The following is a 26,866-nucleotide window of genomic DNA, read 5'->3' as shown; positions in this document are numbered from 1 at the left end:
TACTAAGACCTTGATTAAGTTCTTCAGCTGGACCCAGCAGCTATAGCAGATTTGGCAATGTGGGTCGAATTTCGCCCAAACGGGTACGGCTTATGCATGTTTATTCCACCTGCATTAGCTTTATCAACTTAGGTAGTCATGGATACAGCAGCCTCCACAGGCTTGGCTGCAATTTTTGGCCATCACTGGTTTGCAGGACCATGGCCACCAAAAATCCTCCTAATCCCTAGTTTTGTCAATCATCTTCACATTTCAAACGATATCCCTTTGTGGTAGCTGCTCAGGTCTGGGGCCATACCTGGACAGGACAAATGGTGCCACAGACAACCAGAAATTATAAATAAAGGCAGGCCTAAGTCGCTCACCATCATGTCCTTCCTAAGCAGGCTGGTGCAGTTGTCTCTGTAGCATCAATCTAGTGTTCACTTCATTTATATTTCGGACAAGTGCAATGTTGCAGCGCACGCACTGTCCCACGTTAAATTACTTCATTCTTTCATCAGAAACCTGGAGCAGACCCAACCATTTGTCCTATCCCACCTTGGTCTCAGCTGATGATGGGTTAAAGACACCTTCACAACGCCACCCATCTAATTAATCAGTCGTTATCCCGCAACACACTGAAGGTCCATCACACCGCCAGCAACGCCTACTGCAGGTTTCTAGCCTCATGCCCCGAAGCAGTGACAGGAGTCATCAAGCACGCCCTAGCCTTTATATCGTATTTCCATATGCAGCTGGCTCTATCTTATAACACCATAAGGCTATACTTATCCGGTATCCAGCATTTCTTGTCCTTACAGGACCCCATAAATCCATCCTACGCTGCATCCAGAGGCATCAGCCCAAAGCCAACTGCAAACGCTTACATGTCACATGTGCCATCTTTAGGGACATGTCAACCATCCTTTCACGTTCCCCATTTGGGCTTCTACCCAGCCTGGTCGTCCAAGCGGCCATCTACCTGGCCTCTACAGCTTTTCGGCCTAGTGAGTTTATCTTTAGCCGCCCCAGTATCCAGATATTGTGCAAACACCACTTGGCAAGCTTTCAAGGTCATGTCGTTCTATACCTTATAGTGTCCAGAACCATCCAACAATCCAATCCCGGGGTCAACATCAAACTCTTCCAGACCAACACGTCTGGTGTCCAGTAGTGATACTCGACCTGTTACTGTCTCACCTACCTAGCCAGTCGAACTCCAGCCCATTGCTACCTTTTCCCTGAGTGCCAGTCAGTTCATCAGGCACATTAGGATCCTCATGATTAACCTAAGCCTTGGCCCCCGGACAGTGTTTCGGTCACTCCTTTTGTATAGGAGCAGCCTCTTCCGCATCTAAGTACAGGGTACCAGACCATGTCATTAAGAATCAGGCAGGTGGAACTCTGCCTGCTTCCCTCAATACATTCCGAACCCTCAGGTAGGAATGTCGCAAGCCTTTACCTAGCTTGCTCAATAAATGTCACAGGACCAATAAATAGGTACTAACCTATCTGACAATTTTTGCCCCCTTTTATTGCATGGGCATCACATCAGTCTCGGATGAAGGACTTTGACCATAAATAATAAGGCCAGTATGGTGGCCTGAATTTATGGGAGGAGTCTATGGGGTTATTTAAGCAGACCACTACACTATGGTCTATGTCGGGTCCGGTGCGTGATACCCTCCCTCCCATTGCCCTTTTAGGGCACTTCTCATCACATTTCTCTCCACAATCATCCAATACTTATCTTGGGTATGCCCCCTTTTTGGCATACCGACCAGCAGACCAGGGCACACTTCAGATCAATGTTATGTTGTAAGTCTTGTTGTGTGTTTATGTGGTTCCCATCTGTAGACCAAATATACAGATGATACTCGAAAAATTTGAATATCGTGCAAAAGTTCATTTATTTCATTAATGCAACTTAAAATGTGAAACTAATATATGGGATAGACTCATTACATGCAAAGCAAGATAGTGATGGTTTTCTGCACATCTGTCAGGTCTGCAGTCTTTCCGATGATTGTGATTCCTACTGAACCAGACTGAGAGTCCTTTTAAAGGCTCAGGAACGTTTTGCAGGTGTTTTGGCTTAATTAGCTGATAAGGGTGGGACACTTTGAGCCTAGAATATTGCACCTTTTCACAATATTGAAATTTTCGGAGATTGTGGATTTGGGGTTTTCATGAGCTGTAAGCCATAATCATCACAATTATGACAAATTACTGCATGAACTATCTTGCTTTGCATGTAATAAGTCTATCTCATATATTAGTTTCACATTTTAAGTTGCATTAGTGAAATAAATAAACTTTTGCACGATATTCAAATTTTTCGAGTATCACCTGTATATATATAGACATACAACAAATGATATCTAAAAGTCAATAGGGTTCTAATACAGGGGATGAATACAATGCCCACTTTAAGATAGCAGACTTTACAGCATCCTGGTCATCACCTCGGAGCAGATTTTCTGACTCATATCCCCTGATTCATTTACAGTAGCAGATAAGCCTCATGGGATTACAGTGGAAAGTAGCAGCTTAGGAGAAAGTCGAAAGACTCTAATGTCCGAATTCTGACTTTATTTTCGGCCAGCTACTAATCACAAAATAAAAAAAATATTCCACCCACATTTCTAAATAAATTTCCACAAACAGAGCCAAACTCCTGGACAGATAACAGTCCCCACCCTTACATGCGAATCTCTATATTGGTGGATATTAATAGCTGTGTTTTTCAGTTTTCTATTTCAAAATATTCACAGATGTGATACTCCAAAGAAAATTTGGGAAGCCACATTATTTGTTAGATTAAAAACAACATAAATAAAACAGTAAGCCCACGATCACACCGTTGACTCTGTCGGAGTTGCACTGATTTTGAAAGTAGTTTACCGATTTTGAAAGTAGTTCCCTCAGGTGCGACTTACACATCTGTGAATGAAGTCGCACAGATGTCTTCCAAGTTTCACCTGAAGTAGCACTGAAATGCTACTTTGAAATCGTGCTACTTTAAGTGAAGTAGCACAATTTCAATGTTGTGACTGATGTGACTGGGTTGTAAATGTGACTTTCACTAAATGTTCACAAGTGGTTAATTATTCCTGTAATTTAAAACACATGCACCAGAATATCTGGAAAATGTCACATTCTTTATATATATGCCTCTAAAAATATGCCCAACATTTATAATAGGATCGTTTTTCTAATTCTGGATTTCAGTTTCAAGTAATAACATTTATTATAAATAGATTCCTTGAGTTCAAATGTCACATGCAACAGGTTCCATAGAGTACAAATCAAACGTATCCTAAAATATTCCTGCACACGCAGTTTTTTTTAAATAAAAAACTGTGAAATATCAATACAGTAGAGAAAAAAATAACCAATGTGACTTTTCTGTTTTTACTACAGTGGACCTCCATATCGCATCTATTCAGTGTAAGGCAGAACCGTACAGGTATTGGCAGTATCCAGGGTGCAACATGAATAGTTCTTATTCGCAGTTATACTACAATCCGGCTGGACAATTCATGGGTGCCAGGTTACTGGGGCAACTGAAAAAATCTTTGGTGACCAATGACCATGTCAGGCTTATTCTGCAGATCCTTGGCAAAGCTTAACTCTAGCCTTTGTCCCTCACTTCCCAGCACTCTTTTATAACAGGTGCAGAGCAGTTCAGTTACTGTATTGAAGTTCCTGGCATGGGCTCTGGACAGGCAGCAGTGAGGCATCCTCATGCTGCAAACTATATTTCCCAGGATCCCCTATGATACGTCCCAGGCTCAGAGGAAGCCGATTACTCCAAGAATCTGGTGCTAATTTGCCAGCTGCACTGATTATTATTGCATTAGAGCAGGGATCCTCAAACTACGGCCCTCCAGGTGTTGCGGAACTACACTTCCCATGAGGCATTGTAAAGCTCTGACATTCACAGACATGACTAGGCATGATGGGAATTCTAGTTCCTGAACACCTGGAGGGCCGTAGTTTGAAGACCCATGCATTAGAGCCTTGTTTTATTGTCTTTACCCCAATTGTTGTATATCTATTTTACTATGTTGACTGAGACTACCTTTTTTAAATTTTCAGTTGTTCCTTGGTGCCCTGTACATTGCCAGCAACCCTAGCCCACATCTGATCCTGCAGACTTTGATAGTTTCCCCAAAAGATGCAGACCCTTCCTATACAGAATCATATCATGGATGCACAAATGTACCTGACCCATGTCTGAAAGGGGCTGCTTAAACTGTTAGATTGTGAGATGGGGCAGCAGGTTCTTGAGGTACGCACTTTGAAGTATTCTTTTGAATGTTTCATAGCACAATCATTTGTGTGTCATGAGGTGAGATTTTTTTGGGATCTTGAAAAAGCAACACACTCTTCAGTATTCGCAGGCAGGAGAGGTAACTCAAGAGGACTACTGGGCTGTGTGTGCAGATGCCGTTGGGGTATCTTCCCGCCCCTGAGGGACAGTTAAAGTGTATTAAAAGACATTGGGACTGGGTGGGGGGAGGGGGTGGCTGGGGCTACCAGTTAGGTTGTTTGGAACCTCATGGTTTCTAATGGTGGCCCTGCCAACAATAGCTATATAAACATGTTAGGAAAAATCCCATGCCCAAAGGCTCCCTCTCTATTCTCAAGTCAATATTTGTCAACTTTAGGACCCTACTCTGCTTGTGAGAGACAGGGACAGCTACCACAATGCAGGCAAGCCATGGGAAAGTGTGATATTATCTGTTTATTGTTATTTATGGTTTAAAGTTGTTCTACTGGTAAAGTAATAGTCTGTTATGTATTTTGAGGTTAATTCAATTGTTAAAATAAAGTGTATTCAAAATTAACAGAAGATATCGTTTTCTTTTGACTCTTGCTTAATTATTGGGTTGATTTAACAAATGTAAATGCTTGTTTGTTCACTTTGGAAGAAAATGAACTGAAGCTCTGCTGACTTCTATCATCCAATCATGCGCAAGCAAAAATTTATTTTTTTTCCTTGCATGTCATTGGTTATTCATTGCAAACTGAAATTTCACTGCATTCTCTAAGCTCTGGGGAAATTTCTCTTCCAAAGTAAAACTTCTCTTGCAAAGTGAACAGCCTATTTTCCTTTAGTAAATCGAACCCAATGTGTCTTTCAGCTATATAGCCATATGCAGGTTTCGTAGTGCTGGCTTCCAGGTTTGCGATGATGATTATGAGTAATAGAATATCAAAAACAGATGTCATCTATTTTGAGGATGTTGGATAGATCACTAAGTCTGCCAATCCATTAATAATCTGATCCCTCTAGACTCTAATCACAATCGGATCACTCTAGACATTGGTGAACATTAAAGGATTTCTTATTATTCAATACATATTCCAAACACTCAAACACTGCAGCGCTTTCCTGTGACGTTTTTCAACACAGGGATAGCGAAAAATTATCCCTAGATAAAACTGGAGTATCTACATTCTATTTTTGTAAGACATACCTGAGCTGTTAATCCCCAATAGAGTGCTAGTATGTTTTTTGGTTCTAGCTCTTTATTAGAGTTGTGCAGCGTGGCAGCATGATTGAGCAGGTTTCTGATATTCTCATATAGCATATTTTTTTTCTTAAGCAAAACCAGATCATATGTTTTTCTATGTCATTATTACTGGTACACACTTTCTAGTACATTTTGCTTTAATGTCTTTCCTTTAGTTGCACTTGAATTTGCTCAAAACAAGAACAGGTGTCAGTGCAGCAAAATTTGAAAATGCATGTTTTTAAACATATAACACCTTGCATATCGCTGAACAGGTGAACCTGTCTCTTTCATGGCCCTACAACATAATTCCACCCATTTTTAGACTACTCGTCATAACTCTTTTTAGGACTACAACTCTTGAAATCTATGCTATTGAATCAAAACCTAAAACATAGTACAATGAGTATGTGCAAAGTGCAGTAGCCCATAGCCACTCATCCTATGTATCGTTGGAAAAGTCTGACAATAAACTACTAGAACCTGATTAGTGACTGTGTACTTTTCAAATGTGCACACAGTTATTGGGGCAGATCCACAAAAGGATTACGCCGGCGTATCTATTGATACGCCGGTGTAATTTTTAAATTCCTGCGTCGTATCTTTGTTTTGTATCTACAAAACAAGATACGACGGCATCTCGGAGGGATCCGGCAGGCGTACGTCTTAGTACGCCGTCGGATCTTAAGGTGCAATATTTTGGCGGTCGCTAGGTGGCATTACCGTCGAATTCCGCGTCGAGTATGCAAATTAGCTATTCACGGCGATCCACGAATGTACGTCCGGCCGGCGCATTTTTTTACGTCGTTTTCGTTCAGGCTTTTTCCGGCGTATAGTTAAAGCTGCTATATGGTGGCGTACTCAATGTTAAGTATGGCCGTCGTTCCCGCGTCCAATTTTGAATTTTTTACGCCGTTTGCGTAAGTCGTTCGCAAATAGGGATTTGCGCAGAATGACGTCACCGTCGGAAGCATTGGCTTTTTCTAGGTTAATTTCGAGCATGCGCACTGGGATACCCCCACGGACGGCGCATGCGCAGTTGAAACAAAACGTTGTTTACGTCGGGTCACGACGTATTGACATAAAACACGCCCCCATTACATCCATTTGAATCCCGCGCCCTTTCGCCGCCAAAGATACACTACGCCGCCGTAAATTCGTTGAGGATTCGAAAAAAAAATACGTTGAGGCGGCGTAGTGTATCTTAGATACGCTGCGCCCGGCGGATTCTTACGCTCAGGTACGTAGATCTGCCCCATTGTCTTTACACTTTCTTAAAACAAAGTTGACAATTGTAAAACCATAATAGTGATAGTACAGAACTGTGGTTTTTGAACGTTTTGATAAAGGGGGCCAGAAGTGCATCCCCTGACCTCTCTAAAGTGCTGCACATAATATTATGTAAATGTTTGCTATAGAAAGCTGTCAGAAAACTATCAGCACACATATCACAGGAGAAGTTCAAAGACTGTAAGTGTGCTACAAAAGATGGCCTGAGACCATAGGTGTGCTACCAAAAGATGGTAAAAAACTACAGAAATGCAGCAGGAGATGGCAAAAGACAGCAACAAAAATCTATAGGAGTTGTTAGAGACACACAGTACATGCTTCAAGAGGCAGGCATAGACTGGAGACATACTACATAAGACTATAAAGGTCACTGGCATTACTGCCCCTTCACAAATCATTTAGCATTTCACATGGCCCCTATAAAAAATTACTTGAGCCACATTTGATATTTCTCTCAGTAAAATCCATTATACTGTAAAGGTCATGATCATAGAAAGAAAAAGAGTAGAGATAGACAGTACAGAAAACTAACTAGGTATTAAAAACAATAAAGTAAACCATCTTATAACTGGATCACAGTCTAAAGAATACTTTTCCTTACTGACCTGAGCAAGGACCTAGATAAGGAAAAGATACCCTAAAGTCTTCAGGGACCTCGAGGGCCACACAAACTGCCAAAGTGATGCAATCTGGAAATCAAGTGTATAGAACCTTCAGAGAAAATCTCAGCCATGCACTTTTTTGTCATACCTGTTTGTAACGTAAAATTCTTTGTCTCTCCATCTTGTCGGGCTTCTATATTTATGTCATAAAGTGTTCCTGCCTCAAGTCCAAACTGTGTGCATTCATAAGTATCATTGTTTTTTTGGATGGGATTGCATGTGGTTTGCCAAAAGTTGCTTGAGCTGCAAGTCAAACTAAAATTGCAAGTGATTCCAGGACTACTCCACTTTACATATAGATTTTGTGAGGAAGCTTTGCTCTCAGTAATGTTGATGGTGCATTTCACCGGCTCCACATCCTAAAAAGAAGGAAATAAATTGTTAAGGTTCGATATAACGAATCAAGCAAAAGTTACATTTGCCAAAAATTACTTAATAACTTTTATGAGCTATTCAAGGTCACAAAATGACACAAAGAAGCCTACAGAACAAAATGATATAGCTATTACTAAAAATAATAATATTCCTCTAGACAAAAACTTCACCAGTTGTTAGAGATTGTTGGTGATCAACATTATAATGTAACTAGGATAATGCTACACAGTCAATAAAAAGTAAAAAAAAATAACATTTTATTCTAAATAAATCAAACTTAAGAGTAGTATTAGTTAGATCACATAAAAAATCAGAAGGTCATGTGTTGACAGTGAAGGAAGGGATTAATTCAATGAGCGTTTAGAGATAAGTGCAGTGACATCACACCTATAATGTAGACCAGCACTAAAAATAGAGGAAAATACAGCATCAGCATCCTTCATCTGGAGAATATAGGAAAGAAGGACCAGCTGATATTGTCTGGGTTCTCACCTTTATAAAGCTCAGCACAATCCACAATGACAATCCAAACACATATCTCAGCATTGCGAGAAAACTGATTTAAAATAATCCGTCGGGGATAATAAATTTCATTGCAAAATTCCAATATAAATAATGGTCCAGGTGTCCAAAGGTAGGTACAGAACAATGTTTCAAGCAATTCCATACAAGAGAAAGTTTAGAGGTATTCCCAAGTCAATGTGCAGCTGTGCTCCAAAGTTTTAAATGATCCAGTGCAACAAAAAATTTAACAAAGAATTCCTTGTAATTTTTTTCTGAATGGTGGTGCGGTAAGACATAAGGGTACTAGGAAGATTTTATTAGCAGTGGGTTTTAAGAAAAGCATGTAGAAGGCAACCTCTTGCAGTTTCCACATTGCCATTCTGACCCAGTCTAAACCTGTTCAGCGCTTTCCATCGACTTCCGTAATCAAGGGTCGATTTCCTTCACTTAATCTAGTGTAACAATAATGAGTTGAACCCATGCAGTATCCAGCCCAGGCAGAGCAGCCTCCAGCACCTCCCCTCCTTGTGAGGCTGCAGAATGATCCAGGCTGTCGTCTTGGCGATACCTGTAAGCTACCAACCCCGCCAACTTCCTGTGGCTGCTGACCCTTCATTAACCTCCCCTGCCAATGCCTGCCTGCATCTGAAGAAAAGTCACTTCTCTCGATGCTCGCTGCTGTGCCAGTCCTTTAAACAGCGCTGTCCCATGCCAGCACTTTCACTTTTCTGCTCTGATCATTTTAGCTTGAAATCTTGTTTCTTTCTCCCTCTAACTTTCCTCTCCCCCACCCCTGCCTTCCTTCCTCCTATCTCCTCATTTCTCTCTCAGCCTAGTTTTCTGAGGCTATTTTTGGACCTTTTTGTTTTCTTTTAATAAAACGTTTGTCCATTATAATTTCAGTGAGCTGCCTCACCCAAAAGGTCTCTTTCACCAGGTCACTTTGATTCTCGGATATTAAAAGTTAGGTTAATCGTGAGATTATTTTAGACTTTAACATTTTATGTTCATAAGACCACATTGGGAATTTACAAACTTTAGAAATGCATAGATATATCTAACCTTTCCTCTGCCATACGTTTTTTAATGAAAGTCTTAGCAACTTTCAACAGCAAGAAATCTAGAATCGTTTTAACACTGACGATTTTACATTCTAGTCATAGAATTCTGCATAAATACTGTCACTATTTAATTTTGTGTCCATAAAATGAAGTTTGTTAAAAACGACAAAAATAAACAGTTCATATTGTTATGCGTGTAAAACATATGAAAGTGCTCCACTTAAGCCTTCACCAAACGCTTGGAAACACCCTTAGTGCCAATCCTTCACCAATGGTAAAAATACACACTCGCCCGAGGGATATGATGTCTATTACAATCCCTCTGGGTGTGTATTTTTACCATTGATGAAGGATTGGCCCTACGGGTGTTTCCAAATGTTGGGTGAAGGCTGAAGTGCACTTTTTAATCTTTTACATGCGTAACAATATATACTGTTTATTTTTGTCATTTTGACAAACGTCAGTTTATGGTCACATTTTCCTGAACACTATTATTTCAGCATTGCATTTTAGTTATAACTGGTTATTGGTGTATTATATAACTACACTTATTGCATGCGGCTGTTTAACCTCTTTCCCACTGGGCTTGTTTTTCAGATTCGGTGTTTACGAGACTAAAACATTTTTTTTTGCTAGAAAATTACTTAAAACCCCCAAACATTATATATTTTTTTTCTAACACCCTAGAGAATAAAATTGCAGTCATTGCAATACTTTTTGTCACACCGTATTTGCGCAGCGGTCTTACAAGCGCACTTTTTTTGGAAAAAAATCACTTTTTTGAATAAAAAAATAAGACAACAATAAATGTTGCCCAATTTTTTTATATATTGTGAAAGATAATGTTACGCCGAGTAAAATGATACCCAACATGTCACGCTTAAAAATTGCGCCCGCTCGTGGCATGGCGTCAAACTTTTACCCTTAAAAATCTCGATAGGCGATGTTTAAAAAGTTCTACAGGTTGCATTTTTTTAGTTGCAGAGGAGGTCTAGGGCTAGAATTATTGCTCTCGCTCTAACGATCGCGGTGATACCTCAATTGTGTTGTTTGAACACCGTTTTTATATGCGGGCGCTACTCGCGTATGCATTCGCTTCTGTACGCGAGCTCGTCGGGATGGGGTGCTTTAAAAAAAAAATGTTGTTTTCTTATTTATTTTTATTTAGTTTATAATTTTTTACACTGAAATAAAAAAAAATTGATCACTTTTATTCCTATTACAAGGAATGTAAACATCCCTTGTAATAGAAAAAAGCATGACAGGTCCTCTTAAATATGAGATCTGGGGTCAAAAAGACCTCAGATCTCATATTTAGACTTAAATGCCCAAAAAAAAAAAAAATGAAACTGTCATTTTTTCAAATGACAAAAAAAAAATGTTTCTTTAAGACGCTGGGCGGGACTGACGTTTTGATGTCACTTCCGCCCAGCAGAGCTATGGGGACGGGTGGGGGCGATTTTTCACTCACTCACATCCCCAGTCAGCTGCCAAACGGAGCCGATCGCCTCCGCCGCTATCGACGGCTCCGATGAGCGGCGGAGGGCGTGGGAGAGCGGCGGGAGGGAGGGGGGACCCTCTCCCGCCACCGATAACGGCAATCTCGCGGCGAATCTGCTACGGAGACCACCATTATCGTGTACAGGACCGGCCACTGAAGAGATGGATATCTCGGTTGTGGCAGCAGCTGCTGCCGTTACCGAGATATCCATCTTTAAAAAGAGGACGTCTTTTTGACATGGGGCGGTGGTCAAGAGGTTAAAGTGGTTGTAAACCCTTTACAACTACTATTACCTACAGGTAAGCCTAGATTAAGACTTACTTGTAGGTGTTCGAAATATCTCCTAAACCTCCATGGACAAAGGCGCAGGCGCACTTGAGAAACGGGGATCGTGACATTCCTAAAGTAGGCTGTGTCGTGACTGGCGGCTCCTGCGCGGGAGTGACGTCATCGCGGCTCCAGTGCTGTGATTGGCCGGAGCTGCGATGACGTCACTCCCGTGCGGGAGCCGCCAGTCACGGCACAGCCTACTTTAGGAATGTCACGATCCCCGTTTCTAAAGTGCACTTGCACCGTTGTCCGTATCCAGAATTAACCCCCGGGAGAGATTTCAGCCGCCCGAGCGGTGTATGAGGACGGCTGTGGGGGCTTCGATCTGAGGTGAGTATTGCATAATGAGCCAGTATGTTATGCATACTAGCTCATTATGCCTTTGTCTTGCAAGTGGTGTTTTTTTTTGTTTTTTGAAAGGTAGGTTTACAACCACTTTAAATTTCACTGAAAGAGATTTGTGTAACAAATTGATAGATTATGGACTGTAGTTTAATAACTTGTAATAACTAATAGACTGACCATGTATAATTAGTGACTTACATTAAATTTAAAATTACAATACATTGGTTAAATATTAAGGCAAAAAAAAGAGTGTATAATAATTAAAAATTATCTTAACTTATGCATACAATTCTGTTCCACCCCTAGAGATTTATACATAGTTAACAGACTTACATAAAGTCAAAATAACCTTCTTGCTTCCTGGTCTACTCATAGCACATTTCCAATCTAATGAATAGCTTGGTGCCCTGTTGATCCATTACTCCCCCAAATCCAGGCTTGTGATATACACCAAAACAGAACACTAATGCTAGAAGGATGCCACAAACTGGACACCCTGCCCATCTGTGGATAGGCTGGATAGAGAGAAGACTATTTTGTGCAAATCTTAAATCGGTAATATATTATTCACAATTTTTTTTAGAAAAAGGATGGGATAGAGGAATTTGTGTATATTTTTTGTTATCTTTTAAGTTTGATTCTGTAGACATGTAATACGTACATACACAGGAGTTGATTTACTAAAGGCAAATAGATTTTGCACATTGCAAAGTGTAGTTGCACTCTGCAAGAGCAGTTGCTCCAGAGCTTAGTGAATGAGAAGAAGCTCTGCTGACTTCCATCATCCAATCATGTGCACACAAAAATGCTGTCTTTTTCAATTTTCCTTGCACGTGATTGAGTATGCTTTGCAAAGTGAAGCATTACTTCATTTGCTAAGCTCTGGAAAAACTGCACTTGCATAGCATAACTGCACTTTGCCAAAATGCACAGTCTATTTGCCTTTAGTAAATCAACCCCATAGAGCAGGGGTCTCAAAGTACCGGCCCGCGGGCCATTTGCGGCCCGCGGACCAGTTTTAAATGGCCCGCAGGCAGGGCGGGTGCCGCGGAAGTGTAGATCGAGGTGCATGAAGAGTAGCGCAGGAAGCGTCTGTCATAAGTTCACTTGTCTCTCATGTCACACTGCTACTCCCCGGCGGCCCCTCCTCTCTTCTCGTCCATCCCCATTTGCTTGTGACATCATCTGTGCCCTGTCCTGATGTGCTGTGCCCCATGTGCCCTGATGTGCTCTCATGTGCCCCATGTTCCCTGATTGTGCCCTGATGTGCTCGTATGTGCCCCATGTGCTCTGATTGTGCCCTGATGTGGCCCATGTACCCTGATGTGCCATGAGGCACATGAGAGCACATCGGGGCACACTGAGGGAACATGGGGCACACCGGGGAACATGGGACACACCAGGGAACATGGGGCACATGAGAGCACATCAGGGCACATGGGGCACAGCACATCAGGACAGGGCACATGGCACATCAGGGTACAGGACATGGCACATCAGGGCACATCAGGACAGGGCACATGGCACATCAGGGTACAGGGCACATGAAACAGCACATCGGGGTACAAAGCCCAGCACATCAGGGCACATGGCACATCAGGGTACAGGGCACATGAAACAGCACATCAGGGTACAAAGCCCAGCACATCAGGGTACATGGGGTACCCTGATGTGCTGGGCTTTGTACCTTGATGTGCTGTTTCATGTGCCCTGTACCCTGATATGCCATGTGCCCTGTCCTGATGTGCTGTGCCCTGATGTGCCACGTCCTGTACCTTAATGTGCCATGTGCCCTGTCCTGATGTGCTGTGCCTTGATGTGCTCTCATGTGCCCTGATTGTGCCCTGATATGCTCTCATGTGCCCCATGTGCCCTGGTGTGCTCGTATGTGCCCCATGTGCCCTGATATACCCCATGTGCCCTGATGTGCTCTGATTGTGCCCCATGTACCCTGATGTGGCCCATGTACCCTGATGTGCCATGTGCCCCATGTACCCTGATGTGCCCCATGTACCCTGATGTGCTGGGCTTTGTACCCTGATGTGCTGTTTCATGTACCCTGTACCCTGATGTGCCATGTGCCCTGTCCTGATGTGCCGTGCCCGGATGTGCCATGTCCTGTACTGTGTCATGTGCCCTGTCCTGATATGCCCTGCCCTGATGTGCCGTGCACCCTGATGTGGCCTGTTGTGCTGTACCCCTATGTGCTGTGCTCTGATGTGCCCTGTACCCTGATGTGCTGGGCTTTGTACCCTGATGTGCTGGGCTTTGTACCCTGATGTGCGCTGTGCACTCATGTGTGCTGTGCCCTGTGCCCTGATGTGCTGTACCCTGATGGTGAGTGGTCAGTGTGTAGTGTAGTGGTCAGTGTGCAGTGTAGTGGTCTGGGTTAATAATGCGTTCGCTGACACCAGTACTGTTTTTGAAGTTTGAAAGTTTGCATGCGGCCCCCCATGGGATATGGAAACTTGTCTTGTGGCCCTCAGGTAATTTGAGTTTGAGACCCCTGCCATAGAGCCTTCATTTGCCACTGCAGTAATACAACAGAACATACAGGGATGAATAGCGATGCAGAATTTCATGTTGAAAAATACAGTTGACCTGTCTCTTGCTGTGTGATAGTCAATGTTTTATACAGGAAAGACACATCAGTTCTTTACTACACGCTATTTAATGCCAGGAGTCTACAATCAAATGGCCAGGGATGGACTGGCCATTGGGACTACAGGGAGTTTCCCGTTGGGCTGATGGCTTAGTGGGCCGGCTTCAGTGACAGCGGACCGCTGCCCCACTCCACTCCTCTGTCTCTCCCTCCCTGCAGCACTTACCTCCTCTCCCTCCCCACAGTGCTCACCTGGGGGGGGGGGGACAGAGAAGCAGGAGGAGGACCAGAGTAGCAGGGGGATGACAGAGGAGCATGGGGGGGACCAGAAGGAGCAGGGGGAGGGGACAGACAGCTGACTCAACAGCTATGGCCTGGGAGTTTATCACTTCTGCCTAATCTTGTCCCATGGGGGGGAGGGGCACCGAACTGATTCTTTGCTCAGGTGAAATAATGTCTAGCTTCCCCACTGGTACTGCCTATAAGGGTACCAGTACCAGCCGTTCTACTCTAATAAAGTAGAACGGCTAGTGGCTAGTGAAGGGGGAGAGGGGGCTTGGGTGGCTGGGGGGGGTGCGGGAGTTGTCCGGCCGCCATAGGAGAGACCTATCAAAGTGGGCCAGTCTGGATGAAGTCCAGGGCCAAATTTTTGTTCCAGTCCAGCCCTGCAAATGGCCATAGCATATATGAACTTGCATACACAGAAGAGGACCAACGTTGGCTGAAAGCTAATCAAACGACCAGTATCACATTAAAAGAAGAAACCTGAGAACCCAGAAGAAGACCAAGCAAACACAAAAAGAACATAAAGTCTTGCACAGTTATTCAATATAACCATAAATTGCCAAGTCTCGTTGTCAAAGTTGCTTTTTAATGCAATTACTAAAAGGCCCAAGTGGCATCAAGTGCTACTACTTACTCTAAGATACAACACACCTGACCTATATATATACTCTGGGACTCCACTTAACATGCCAGCTAAAGAAAACTGACTAGTATATATTGAAATATATCCTATATTTATCTGATTCTTTTGTTAAGGTATTGAGGCTGGAAAGAAATTTTTAGCTTCTCTTATCTGATCTCTAAACGCAGATTATCTTACCAGGAAAAATAAGCCAATGATAGTTTACATAACAATGATATACATCTAATCTAGCATGTACAGAAATGATGGCACATTCTATGGTAAAAATCACCTTAAAGCCAGTTAATATTTACATCAAACACACACAAACAAAATCTAAAAAAATAGAATAGTTATTGAATAATATGCAATGGTAAATCCATTCATTATTGATGATATAATTATTAAAGAATTAAAAAGTTTTAATTTGTGTTAATGACTGACTAGTGTGTCCTTGGGCAGCATGTGACTAATTGTGTGCATCACAGCAACAAAACACTCTGGCCCAGATTCTCAAAGGGCTTACGACAGCGCAACGCAATGTACGCCGTTGTAAGTCCTTATCTGGGCCGTAGTATCTATGCGACTGATTCTTAGAATCAGTTACGCATAGATATCAATTAGATCCGACAGGCGTAAGGCTCTTACGCTGTCGGATCTTAAATGCAATTTTTTTTTTGCCGCTAGGTGTTGTCTCCGTCGTTTTCCCCGTCGAGTATGCAAATTAGCGAAATACGTGAATTCCCAAACGTACGCGCAGTCGACGCAGTGAAGTTACGACGTTTACGTTAGATTTGCGCGGCGTAAAGTTGCCCCTGCTATATGAGGGGGCAACCATTTTTAAGTATAGCCGTCGTTCCCGCGTCAAATTTTTAAATTTACGTCGTTTGCGTAAGTCGTCCGTGAATGGGGCTGGACGCCATTTACGTTCACGTCGAAACAAATGACGTCCTTGCGACGTCATTTGGAGCAATGCACCCTGGGATATTTTCCGGACGGCGCATGCGCAGTATGTTCGGCGCGGGAACACGCTTAATTTAAATGATCCACGCCCCCTACCCGGCTAATTTGAATTAGGCGGGCTTGCGCCGGGTGATTTACGCTTCGCCGCCGCAACTTTACAGGCAAGTTCTTTGTGAATAAAGCACTTGCCTGTAAAACTTGCGGCAGCGTAACGTAAATCAGATACGTTACGCCCGCACAGTTTTACACCCATCTACGAGAATCTGGGCCTTTAAGTTTAAGAAGGCAATGCAGAAAAATGACTAAACTAATGTCTTCTATTTAACTTATAAATGTACAGAAATGTGCCTTCTTACATTTTAGATTCAGTATGATAGTTTACAGTTCAGCACTGCTGCTTTGCAGCTTTGGTGACCTGGGTTTGATTCCCAATGGATCACAATGTGTTAGGACTTTGTATGTTATCCATGTGTTTAAGGGGTTTCCTCTAGGGCTATGGTTTCCTCCTACAGTCTTAAAACATACTGGCAGCATATCCGGTTGCTGACCAATTTGGCATTTGTGTGCACGACTGTTACTGGGTGATTAGATCGTAAACTGCACAGTTTTAAGTGATGCACTCTGTCATGAGTACTCTATAAAACAAAAATGTGTATAATGCACAAAACACAAATGATTAGGCAGGGAATGTTTAAATATAAACTCTGCAAATCAGGAAAATGTTTAAACCAACAAAAATCAAGAATTCTAGTCTAATGCCGCGTACACACCATCACTTTATGTGATGAAAAAAAATGACGTTTTTAAAAACGTCACTTTAATTGACTGTGTGTGGGGGAAAACGTTGTTTTATGTCTTCTAAAAAACGACCAAAAAAAATTGAAGCATGCTTCAATTTTATGTGTCGTTTTTCAAAACGTCAACTTTTACTTCACAGAAATTGACCGTGTGTAGTAAAAAACGTCGTTTAAAACGACGTTTTTTCATCCGCGCATGCCCAGAAGCTACTTATGAAGCAAGCTTCAATGGAAAAAGTGGTGAGAACGTAACCTCGCTTTGCTAGAACATTGTGAGAAAAACGATGGTGTGTAGGCAACTTCGTCTTTGAAAATTGAAGTTTCAAAAACGTCATTTTTTACTTCACAGAAAATGTCGTTTTTTTTCATCACATAAAGTGATGGTGTGTACGCGGCATTATAGTTGGTGTTAAACAGGTGGAAGTTGAAAGCAAAGAAAATGCTCCTGCGTGACTTTGTTCTTACAAGTGAACATTTCAGGATGCACTAGTTACTTCGAGATGGCATCTTTATACATTTCTTTAGAAATACCAGGTTTTACCACAAAGGAAATAGAAGTCTTTAAGTGTAGAAACCAGCCTTCAACTGTAATTTAGCAGAAAGGGGAGAAGACATATAAGAAATATTATATTTCATGTTGATAAGTAACTGTTAGTTATCCTTTAAATATGAAATATTACTACATGTGAAATAATTTTTGGTTCAGATGCCTTTTAAATATTCTTATTTTTTTAGCTGTATAATAGTTGAGTCTCACTATTTGTACCTTCACATATGCAAGAACAGACCGGTATTAATAAGCTACTTCCAGAAAATCGCAAATAATTTCTTTAATGCCAAATCAGTTTAAAACAAGGCAAATGTAGCTTCTCACAAAAGTTAGACGTTTTTCGGGATAACTAGTATTAGTAGTGCCTCTAAATGTGAATTTTTTTTGACAGGGGTATATGGAGCAGGCAAGGGTTTTTAGGTCAAACATCTGCAAAATATATTACAGTATTTTTCCTCAGTCATTTAATACTGAAAATTGATATATCAACATATAAATAAGTATATATGTTATCAGGGCTTTTTTTTCAGGGGGAACTTGGGGGAACTCAGTTCCACCACCTCTGGCTCAGACCCTTTGGTGCCTGCTCACTACAATCACCTGTAAACACAGAAGTCCGGTTTTTGTGTTTACAAGTGACAGCTCTGCACTCTGTGTGTAACCCCCTGAACTCTGCACTCTGTATGTAATGCAATTCTGGTATTTAATGCCCCTTTAAGACCCTTCTACTGTTTTTGAAATCTGAACGGGGTCATGGTTGAGTTCCTGCAACTATTTTCTGATAAAAAAAGCTCTGATGTTACTTATATACTGGTTGTATGTGTCAGGCATGAATGTGTCTCAGTCCCTGTATGTATACTCAAATACAATTGAAAGTGTGCAGTCCTTTTTATTCCAACAAGGCAAGCGGGAAAGGGACCCTAATGATTTTGTTTTGGCGTTGCTACATTTCGTTTTGTCTAACAATGTCTTTCGTTTTGCGGCCTCCCACTACCTTCGGGTACAGGGGGTGGCTATGGGCACTTATTGTGTACTCTTATGCCAACTTGTACCTGGGGGGGATGGAGGCGCTACATCTTTTCCAGCGATGATCTCTCAATGTACCTGTGCCACATCATGGCACAGGTACATTGATTAAATCTTTATTGTTTGGAACAGTGACAAAGCTCTTTTGTCAGAGTTTATTGCCAAATTGAACCATAACAACTGGAACCTACAATTTTACGATGGCATGTGATCAGATACAGGTCCCTTTCTTGGATACATTCATAAGGAAAGATAATGAGGGATAAATCTCAAGTGCTCTATATCGCAAGCCCACAGCGGGCAATACGATATTGCATGCTACAAATGCGCACCCTGCCCCCTCATACGCTTAATCCCATATGGTCAGTACTTATGACTTAAGCATAGTTAGGGCCTATAATCAGACCAAAGCTAATCTAGGGATTCACTACTATTTAAAAAAAAGCCCAAAAAACAATCCAACATGGTAAAATGTATAACTTGGTTCAATTCTCAACACAAACAAATGTAATCTATTTTACAGATGTATTTGTATCTGCTAGCCCAGGACTCTATTATTTAGAAGTTTTTCACACCTAAACCAAGAAAGGTCTTCAGGCGATCACCCTCGCTGAAAGACAGGTCGGTAAATAGTCACTTCCCCGGCCCAACTGTTTGAACCAAATCTCTGTGAGGGACCTCAAAATGTGGGAAATGCGCCTATTGAAAATATCTCAACATCAATAGGAAAAAATTTGTTCCCAAGAAATGTGTCAACTGCCACACTCAGGTGATGCCTTATGACCTGTTAGGCCTTGTACACACGAGCAGACATGTCCGATGAAAACGGTCCGCGGACCGTTTTCATCGGACATGTCTGCTGGGAGCTTTTGGTCTGATGTGTGTACACCCCATCAGACCAAAATCCCAGCGGACAGAGAACGCGGTGACGTATAAGACACCGACGTTCTCTAACGCGCGAGTTCAATGCTTCCACGCATGCGTCGAATCAATTTGACGCATGCGCGGGATTTCGGGCCGCTGGTTATACGTCATAACCAGCGGACATGTCTGACGAGTCGTACTAACCATCGGACATGTCCGACGGACATGGTTCCAGCGGACAAGTTTCTTAGCATGCTAAGAAACTTTTTTTCGCTGGAAACCTGTCCGCTAGGCCGGAAAACTGTCCGCTAGGCCCTACACACGATCGGACATGTCCGCGGAAACTGGTCTGCGGACCAGTTTCCACGGACATGTTCGGTCGTGTGTACAAGGCCTGAATGTGGTTCCTTCTATGTAGGAGAGACTATTAGGGAGTTTTGGAGACAAATACATGACCACACCTACGCAATTGAGATTGGAGATTTGTACTGCCCATAAGGAGACATGCAGCGCTTGATCATTCTTTCTGTATTTCAACCTCCCTGGCAGTAATCCCGAATTGTGGCTCAGAGTAAATTTTCATTACCAAAAGCGGTAACCCCCAACCCCCACAACTCCTGAGAGGACGATATGGACCATTGAGCAACTTCCCCTATTTTTACTGCATTTGCACCCACATTTGTGAGGTTTATGCTATAGGATACCCCCACATAGAAGAAACCTTTTGACCAAGTATGCATTCAAATTGAATATTTTTGTCTCAACTGTAAGTATCTTTGTACTTTGCGTGTCCAACCAAGGTTTTTTAATCTTTTGACAGCCTGGTCAATGTTTTCAGATATTTAAATATATTTCTCCTGAAGAAGTGAGTGCTATCTCAAGAAATGTGTAGAGATTCAGAGATTCAATTTACAGACATCTGTTCCCTGGATCACCAGTTATATCATGATTTATGTAACTATAGTTTCCATTTGTGTATCCACTTGAAATAAAAATTGATGCGACTTAAACATTTTTTTTAGATTTTGTATTTGCGGAATAAACTATACCTTTTTATAAAATATGGTTTGTGTCTCCTAAAGTCCTGTGGGCACTTTTGAATATGTATTAAGAATATATGCAATTACTTAATTTGGAGATTGTGTACAGAAAAGTGAAACAGAACACACTGGGCTAAATACACAAAGAGTTATTTTCCTCTTTAGGATGTAAGGTAAAATAGTTAAAAAAAAATTGCAAGTCACAAAACAAAAGCTACTAAAATAAGGCATGAGGTATTTCATCAAAATGTGCAGTATTTATCCCAAGAACCCGTTCAGTATTTTATCTCCCCAATAGGACACAGGTGGCAAACAAAATTAAAAAACTGCAAGGGGTTCTAACCCTCCATTACTCTTTCAAAATGAAAAATAAAGTTTTGTCTTTTGTTACACTTTAAAGTAATTTTGGCTGTGATATTTGGTGAAGTCATTGTTATAACTTTGGACAAGTCTGTTTTTTCTTGTTAGAGAATAGCCATTGTCATTCTCTGATGTTCTTAAAAGTGTCACTCTAGTATCCATCTGTAAAACCTTCAAACTGATGACACCCCTCTCCTAACAGCTCAAGTTCCGCACCTTTCTAATGCCCTGTACACACGACCGGTTTTCCCGGTCATCCAATCATGTGCAAGTAAAAGTGAAGTTTTTCTTTACATTTTCGTTTCATGTGACTGGGTATTCGTGGTAAAGTGAAGTTTCACCTTATTTCCTAAACCTGCTAAGCCAGAATCATTGGGGGAAAATAAGTTTGCAATCCAGGAGATGAAATATAAAAAATTAACAAGATGGTACTATACCCCACAGAGGCTACATAAATTTTATCCTGAAACATCAGACCGGTGCTGGAGATGTATGGAGAAGGGAGGTACGATGTTACATATTTTTTGGTCGTGTCAAAAAATAACATCTTGCTGGAAGGAAGTACGGAACATTATACAAAAATGTACAGACTATAGGATACCGGAGGACCCAGCATTCTTCTTACTAACACTTTCAGCACAAAACCAACAAGAAAAGTACTCGGTGGTTGAGGAGACAGTGGAATATGTTAATTTCTTCTGAAGAAGGTCTGATCTTGCTTAACTTATGATGGTCAGATATAGGTATTACAACTAAAATAGCTAATAACTAGTTATCCATTACTTATTCAGGGTACCCTCATCCCTTAAGCCCCGTACACACTATCTGAATTTCCAATGGAAAAAGTCCAACGAAATTCCGACCATGTGTATGTACTTTTTTCCAAGGAATTCCATCGGAAAATTTTCTCTTTTACTCCGTTGGAATTCCATCTGATATCCAATGTGAGTTTGGTCGGGCAAAAGCCTGATCGTGTACGGGGCATTAGTCTTCCCCTTCCCTCTTTCCCCTTTTCTCCCTTTTTAAAATCTGTTTGTGTCCCCCCCCCTTTTCTTTTTTTTTCTTTTCTCTCCCTTGTTTATAATCTAGAAAATGGAAAATATATAGGGTGATTCCAGATACAGCGAATGGGTGTGGTCCCCCTGCTCGCCGTAATATAGGCATGGTATCCTCCTCAGGGGTGCATGGACGGTGCTATGAAGGATGTGACTATTATTTTGTGATGATCGATTATTGATTAGTGATTATATCTGTTATGTTATTGTTTATATTTGATTGTTATGAGAACCTTGTCTCGCCCTTGGAGGTAGAAATAAAGTATTTGAAACAAAAAATATATATAAGTTTGCAAAACAATGTAAAACTTGCAATAGTCTCAAGAGATCCGCAACTTCACACTATTAGAGGTATACCTTCTAGATTCTTTCTGTAGCTTTAACCACTTAAGGACCCGCTCATGTACATATACGTCGGTACTTTAAAGATGGATATCTCAGTAACGGCAGCAGCTGCTGCCACAACCGAGATATCCATCTTTTCTTTGAGCGATCCTGTAAACGATAACGGTGGTCTCCGTGGTGGATTCGCCGCGAGATCACCGTTATCAGTGGCGGGAGAGGGCCCCTCTCGCCGCTCTCCCGTGCCCTCTGCCACTTACCGGAGCCGTCGGCAGTGGCGGAGGCGATCGGGTCCTTTCCTCTTCTCGGCTGGGATACGAGTGAGGGCAAAATGGCCCCCACCCGTCCCCATAGCAGAGCGGAAGTGACGTCAAAACGTCACTTCCGCCCATGCTTCTTAAAGCAATATTCGTTTTTTTTTTGCATTTAAGTCTAAATATGGGATCTGAGGTCTTTTTGACCCCAGATCTCATATTTAAGAGGACCTGTCATGCTTTTTTCTATTACAAGGGATGTTTACATTCCTTGTAATAGGAATAAAAGTGACCTTTTTTTTTTTTTTTTTTGTGGAAAAATTAATAAAATAAATAAAAATAAATAAGAAAACAAAAAAAAAATTTTTTGCATTTCATGGTCGCTGATCGGGATGCATTTCATGGGCACTCTGGTAAGGCTGCATTTCATGGGTGCTGATCAGGATGCATTTTATTGGCACTCTGGTAAGGCTGCATTTCATGGGCGCTGCTCAAGATGCATTTCATGGGCGCTCCGGTAAGGCTGCAGTTCATGGGCGCTGATCAGGATGCATTTCATGGGCACTCTGGTAAGGCTGCATTTCATGGGTGCTGATCAGGGTGCATTGGGTGGGCACTGGTAAGGCTGCATTTGGTGGGTACTGATCAGCTGCATTTGGTGGACACTGGTAAGGCTGGATTTGATGGGCACTGGTGAGGCTGCGCTGATGGTCACAGCTATAATACACTCTTCGAATGTGCTTTAAAATGCATGGTTTTCCCTTTTTTGAACAAGAAAATAATGACGTTATGCTGTTGAGCTGGTATGAAATTATTTCCAGGGCTGGTTTTTACTCCCAGTTCGGCCCTGTATTGGATACATTAGGAAATAATGTAGGAGCCCTGTGTGATTGTTAGTTGTTCACCTACATCCCCCTTTTATCTCCTTTCTTTTATTATAATTTATAAAAGCTGTGTGACTGGCTGCCTTTGAAGCTTTCTAGGCTAGAGGTGACAAGGTTATTGCTTCGGTCCAACGTCTTTCCTTCCTGCAGCATGAAGCTTTAAAATGTTAGTGACAAATCTGTATATTTCCATTATTGGTGTTTCATGGTGCTGTGTGTTTTGGACAAAGAGTAGGGTAGGTTGGAGAAAGGAAATCCATGCATGGATCCAAATATCCATACATTTTCTATATGTGAGCTTCAGCAGCAATGGTTGACATTGAAGCATCTGCGATCAAAATATAGAGGATTTTTAACAAAGGTGTCATATTTTTTACGCTTAGGGCTCTTTCACATGGAGCGGATCCGTATTGATCCGCTCCGTTAGCCCAATTGGCTCAGCGGGGATTCCTCCGTTAATCCCCGCTGAGCTGTCGGCGGACAGGGCGGTCCCCGCACACTGTGCAGAGACCGCCCTGTCTTTGCTCTGCTCTCCCCTATGGGGAATCGGATGAATACGGACTGTGTGTCCGTATTCATCCGATCCATTCCGCCAGACGGAAAAAAAATAGGGTTTTCTTACGTCTGAAAAAGCGGAACTTTGCGGACGCGGATCGTTACGGACGTTAGCGGATGCATCATCCGCTGCAATCCCATAGGGATACATTACAAGTCCGTAAACGGACTTGTAATAAACGGTCCGTTCGTCCACACGTGTGAAAGGGCCCTTAAAGTGGATTTTTGATAAAAGAAAGCAAACAAACCTGCCAAATCTACAGACAAGGGAATGGCTTTATTAGAAGTAATAACATTTTTAATAACATTCAATTACAATATGATTAGTGTCGCAATTATATGTGCTATATTATTTTTTCTTTATTTGCTATTTTTTTGTCCCCACGAAAGTGGAGTTACTTTTTAGTTTTGCAATAGAAGAATATCCAATCACGTGCAAGGAAATATGCTTGCACATGGTTGGATGATGGCAGTCAGGAGAGCTACCCCTTGTGCACTAAGCTCTGGAGCAACTGCACTTGCAAAGTGCACAGTCTATTTACCTTTAGTATATCAACCCCAATGTGTTTGTGAAAGATCTTTAAAATCCAACATTTCTTCCTACTCCCGTTTTATGTATAGCCTTATGCCGCGTACACACGGTCGTTTTATGTGATGAAAAAAAATGACGTTTTTAAAAACGTCACTTTAATTGACCGGGTGTGGGGGAAAACGTCGTTTTATGTCTTCTAAAAAACGGCCAAAAAAATTTGAAGCATGCTTCAATTTTATGTGTCGTTTTTCAAAACGTCAACTTTTACTTCACAGAAATTGACCGTGTGTAGCAAAAACGTCGTTTAAAACGACGTTTTTCCATCCGCGCATGCCCAGAAGCTACTTATGAAGCGAGCTTTAATGGAAAAACGTGGTGGAACGTAACCTCGCTTTGCTAGAACATTGTGAGAAAAACGATGGTGTGTAGGCAACTTCGTCTTTGAAAATTGAAGTTTCAAAAACGTCGTTTTTTACTTCACAGAAAATGTTGTTTTTTTTCATCACATAAAGTGATGGTGTGTATGCGGCATTAGAATGCAGGATCAGTTTTCATGGCATTGCTGTTCCCTGATCTGGTTTATTTAACAGACACAAGACAACTACATCATAACCTATAAGGAGGAGTTTTGTATTTGCAGGTGGCCATAGAGTTGTGAAGAGGTTTACATACAATATGTTAAAACTGTTGTGGGTCCATGACCTTGGGAAATCATTAAAGCTCCCACTTCCTGTATTGCTAAAAATAACCCAAAAAAATGCAGATCCTTTGTGAAAGGCTTCATTGTTGCCTGCATTGTTCCGAGATGAATAAAGATTCTCACTTTTGTATAAAGGAGGCGTATAATATGGCCTATAATAAATTGCATACAGCAGGTACTCCATTAGTTAACGTGTCTTCCTGAGCTCAATTATTTAACTGCACAGGCTGCGGAAGTTTAGGGAGTGCCCGGATATGTGTCTAATAGCAGGCTCCAGGGTCTCTAGCTGCAGACACTTTCCCAAGGTTTCCTGACATTTTTTTTTCTTTTTTTTTAAATACCAACTTCACTCCCTCTTTATCAGGAGGAAATGGGCCTTTGAACAACCTTTGTCTGTGCAGCTTTCAAAGCACAATCTCTAGGCTTGCTCACAGCTGCGTATTGCTGGATAAACTAAACATTTGTTTTTTTTTCTCATACGTGAAGATAAAGGAATTGTTCTTTTTTGCCATGAACCATAATATACATGATGTTTGTAGATGCTGAAAGCATTGCTTTCATCAGGGGCTGCATAGGAGGCACATTCCTTTAGTGGCAGTATTAGACCTCTTTCACATTGAGGCGTGGAGCCGCGGTGACGGTATAGCCGCGCTATTTGTAGTGCCGCTATACCGTTGTATTTACTGCGATATTCGGGCGCTAGCGGTGAGGTTTTAACCCCCGCTAGCGGCCGAAAATGGTTAATACCGCGGTATTACCGCGGTTTCCCATTGATTTCAATGGGAAGGCGCGGTATAGGAGCGGTGAACACACCGCTCCTATACCGCGGTAAAGATGCGGCTAGCAGGACTTTTGGAGCGCTCCTGCTAGCGCACCGCTTCAGTGTGGAAGCCTTCGGGCTTTCACATTGAACACTACAGGGCATGATTTTTCATGCGGTATAGCAGCGCTATTTTTAGCGCTGTACCGCATGAAAAACGCCTCAATGTGAAAGGGGTCTTAGGGTATTCAGAGTCCAGAGATTTCCTAGATCTAATAATCCACTGATGAATAGAATATTGCAAACATCAGAAATGTATTGATTACTTCTCACACTTTGACAATATCTCTTATTATATATTCAATTAACAGTAGTAGAGTGTTATACTGTGTTTGCCTTTGATTAATGCAGAACGTTAGAAAAAATGATACCCTTTATTGTCTAACTTAGGTTATTAAAGATGCAAGCTTTTTGGACAACTTAGGACTTTATCACATGAATACCACCTGCCATTTCCCTGGGAATCAAAACAATGGCAGGCGGACAGGACAGAATACGCCTATGCATTAGGGTTGCTTTGCATCACATCAAGAAGTTTAGGGTATGTCACATTGTCTAGAGTTTGTCTCAACCGGCTGCTTCCAATAGATTCAATGCCAATGCTTCCAAAACGCACTCTGAACGCATCTACAATTCTTTAGGCACGTTTTATTACGTATTTAGCATGCGTTTGATGAATTTAAAGTTATAGAGGTCAACTTTCTCAATATGGGAGCCCCAAGTGCAGCGACTGTGCCCCATCAAACTCCCCCACTGTGCCCTGCCAAATGCTGCCACTGTGCAATATCAAATGCTCCCACTGTGCCCTATCAAACTCTCCAGCTGTGCCCCATCAAATGCTGCCACTGTGCCATATCAAATGCTTCCACTTTGCCCCATCAAATGCTCCCACTGTGTCCATCAAATGCTCCCATTGTGCCCCATTCAAATGCTCCCACTGTGCCATCAAATGCTCCCACTGTGCCATCAAATGCTCCCACTGTGCCATATCAGATTCTCCCACTGTGCCATATCAAATGCTCCCACTGTGCCCCATTAAATGC

General features: G+C 41.9%; 1 protein-coding gene across 2 annotated transcripts in view; it reads right to left on the bottom strand.

Moving 5' to 3' along the window:
* Positions 1-26,866, bottom strand: part of PTPRB (protein tyrosine phosphatase receptor type B) — a 176,098-nt gene that overhangs the window by 91,316 nt on the left and 57,916 nt on the right. The window contains exons 1-2 of one of the 2 annotated variants that reach the window (XM_040344004.1): positions 8,324-9,075; positions 7,545-7,815 (exon numbers count right to left, since the gene is read on the bottom strand). In XM_040344004.1, coding sequence (XP_040199938.1) covers positions 7,545-7,815; positions 8,324-8,377 — 325 coding nt within the window. In that variant the 5' untranslated portion in view covers positions 8,378-9,075. Of the gene's footprint in view, positions 1-7,544; positions 7,816-8,323; positions 9,076-26,866 lie in introns of those variants that run through there. The other variant, XM_040344003.1, reaches the window with a different exon arrangement.

Source organism: Rana temporaria, chromosome 3 (assembly GCF_905171775.1).
Source record: "Rana temporaria chromosome 3, aRanTem1.1, whole genome shotgun sequence".
NCBI lineage: Eukaryota > Metazoa > Chordata > Amphibia > Anura > Ranidae > Rana > Rana temporaria.
The sequence above is the reverse complement of the archived record's forward strand: the minus strand, read 5'-3'. Positions and strand labels throughout refer to the sequence as shown.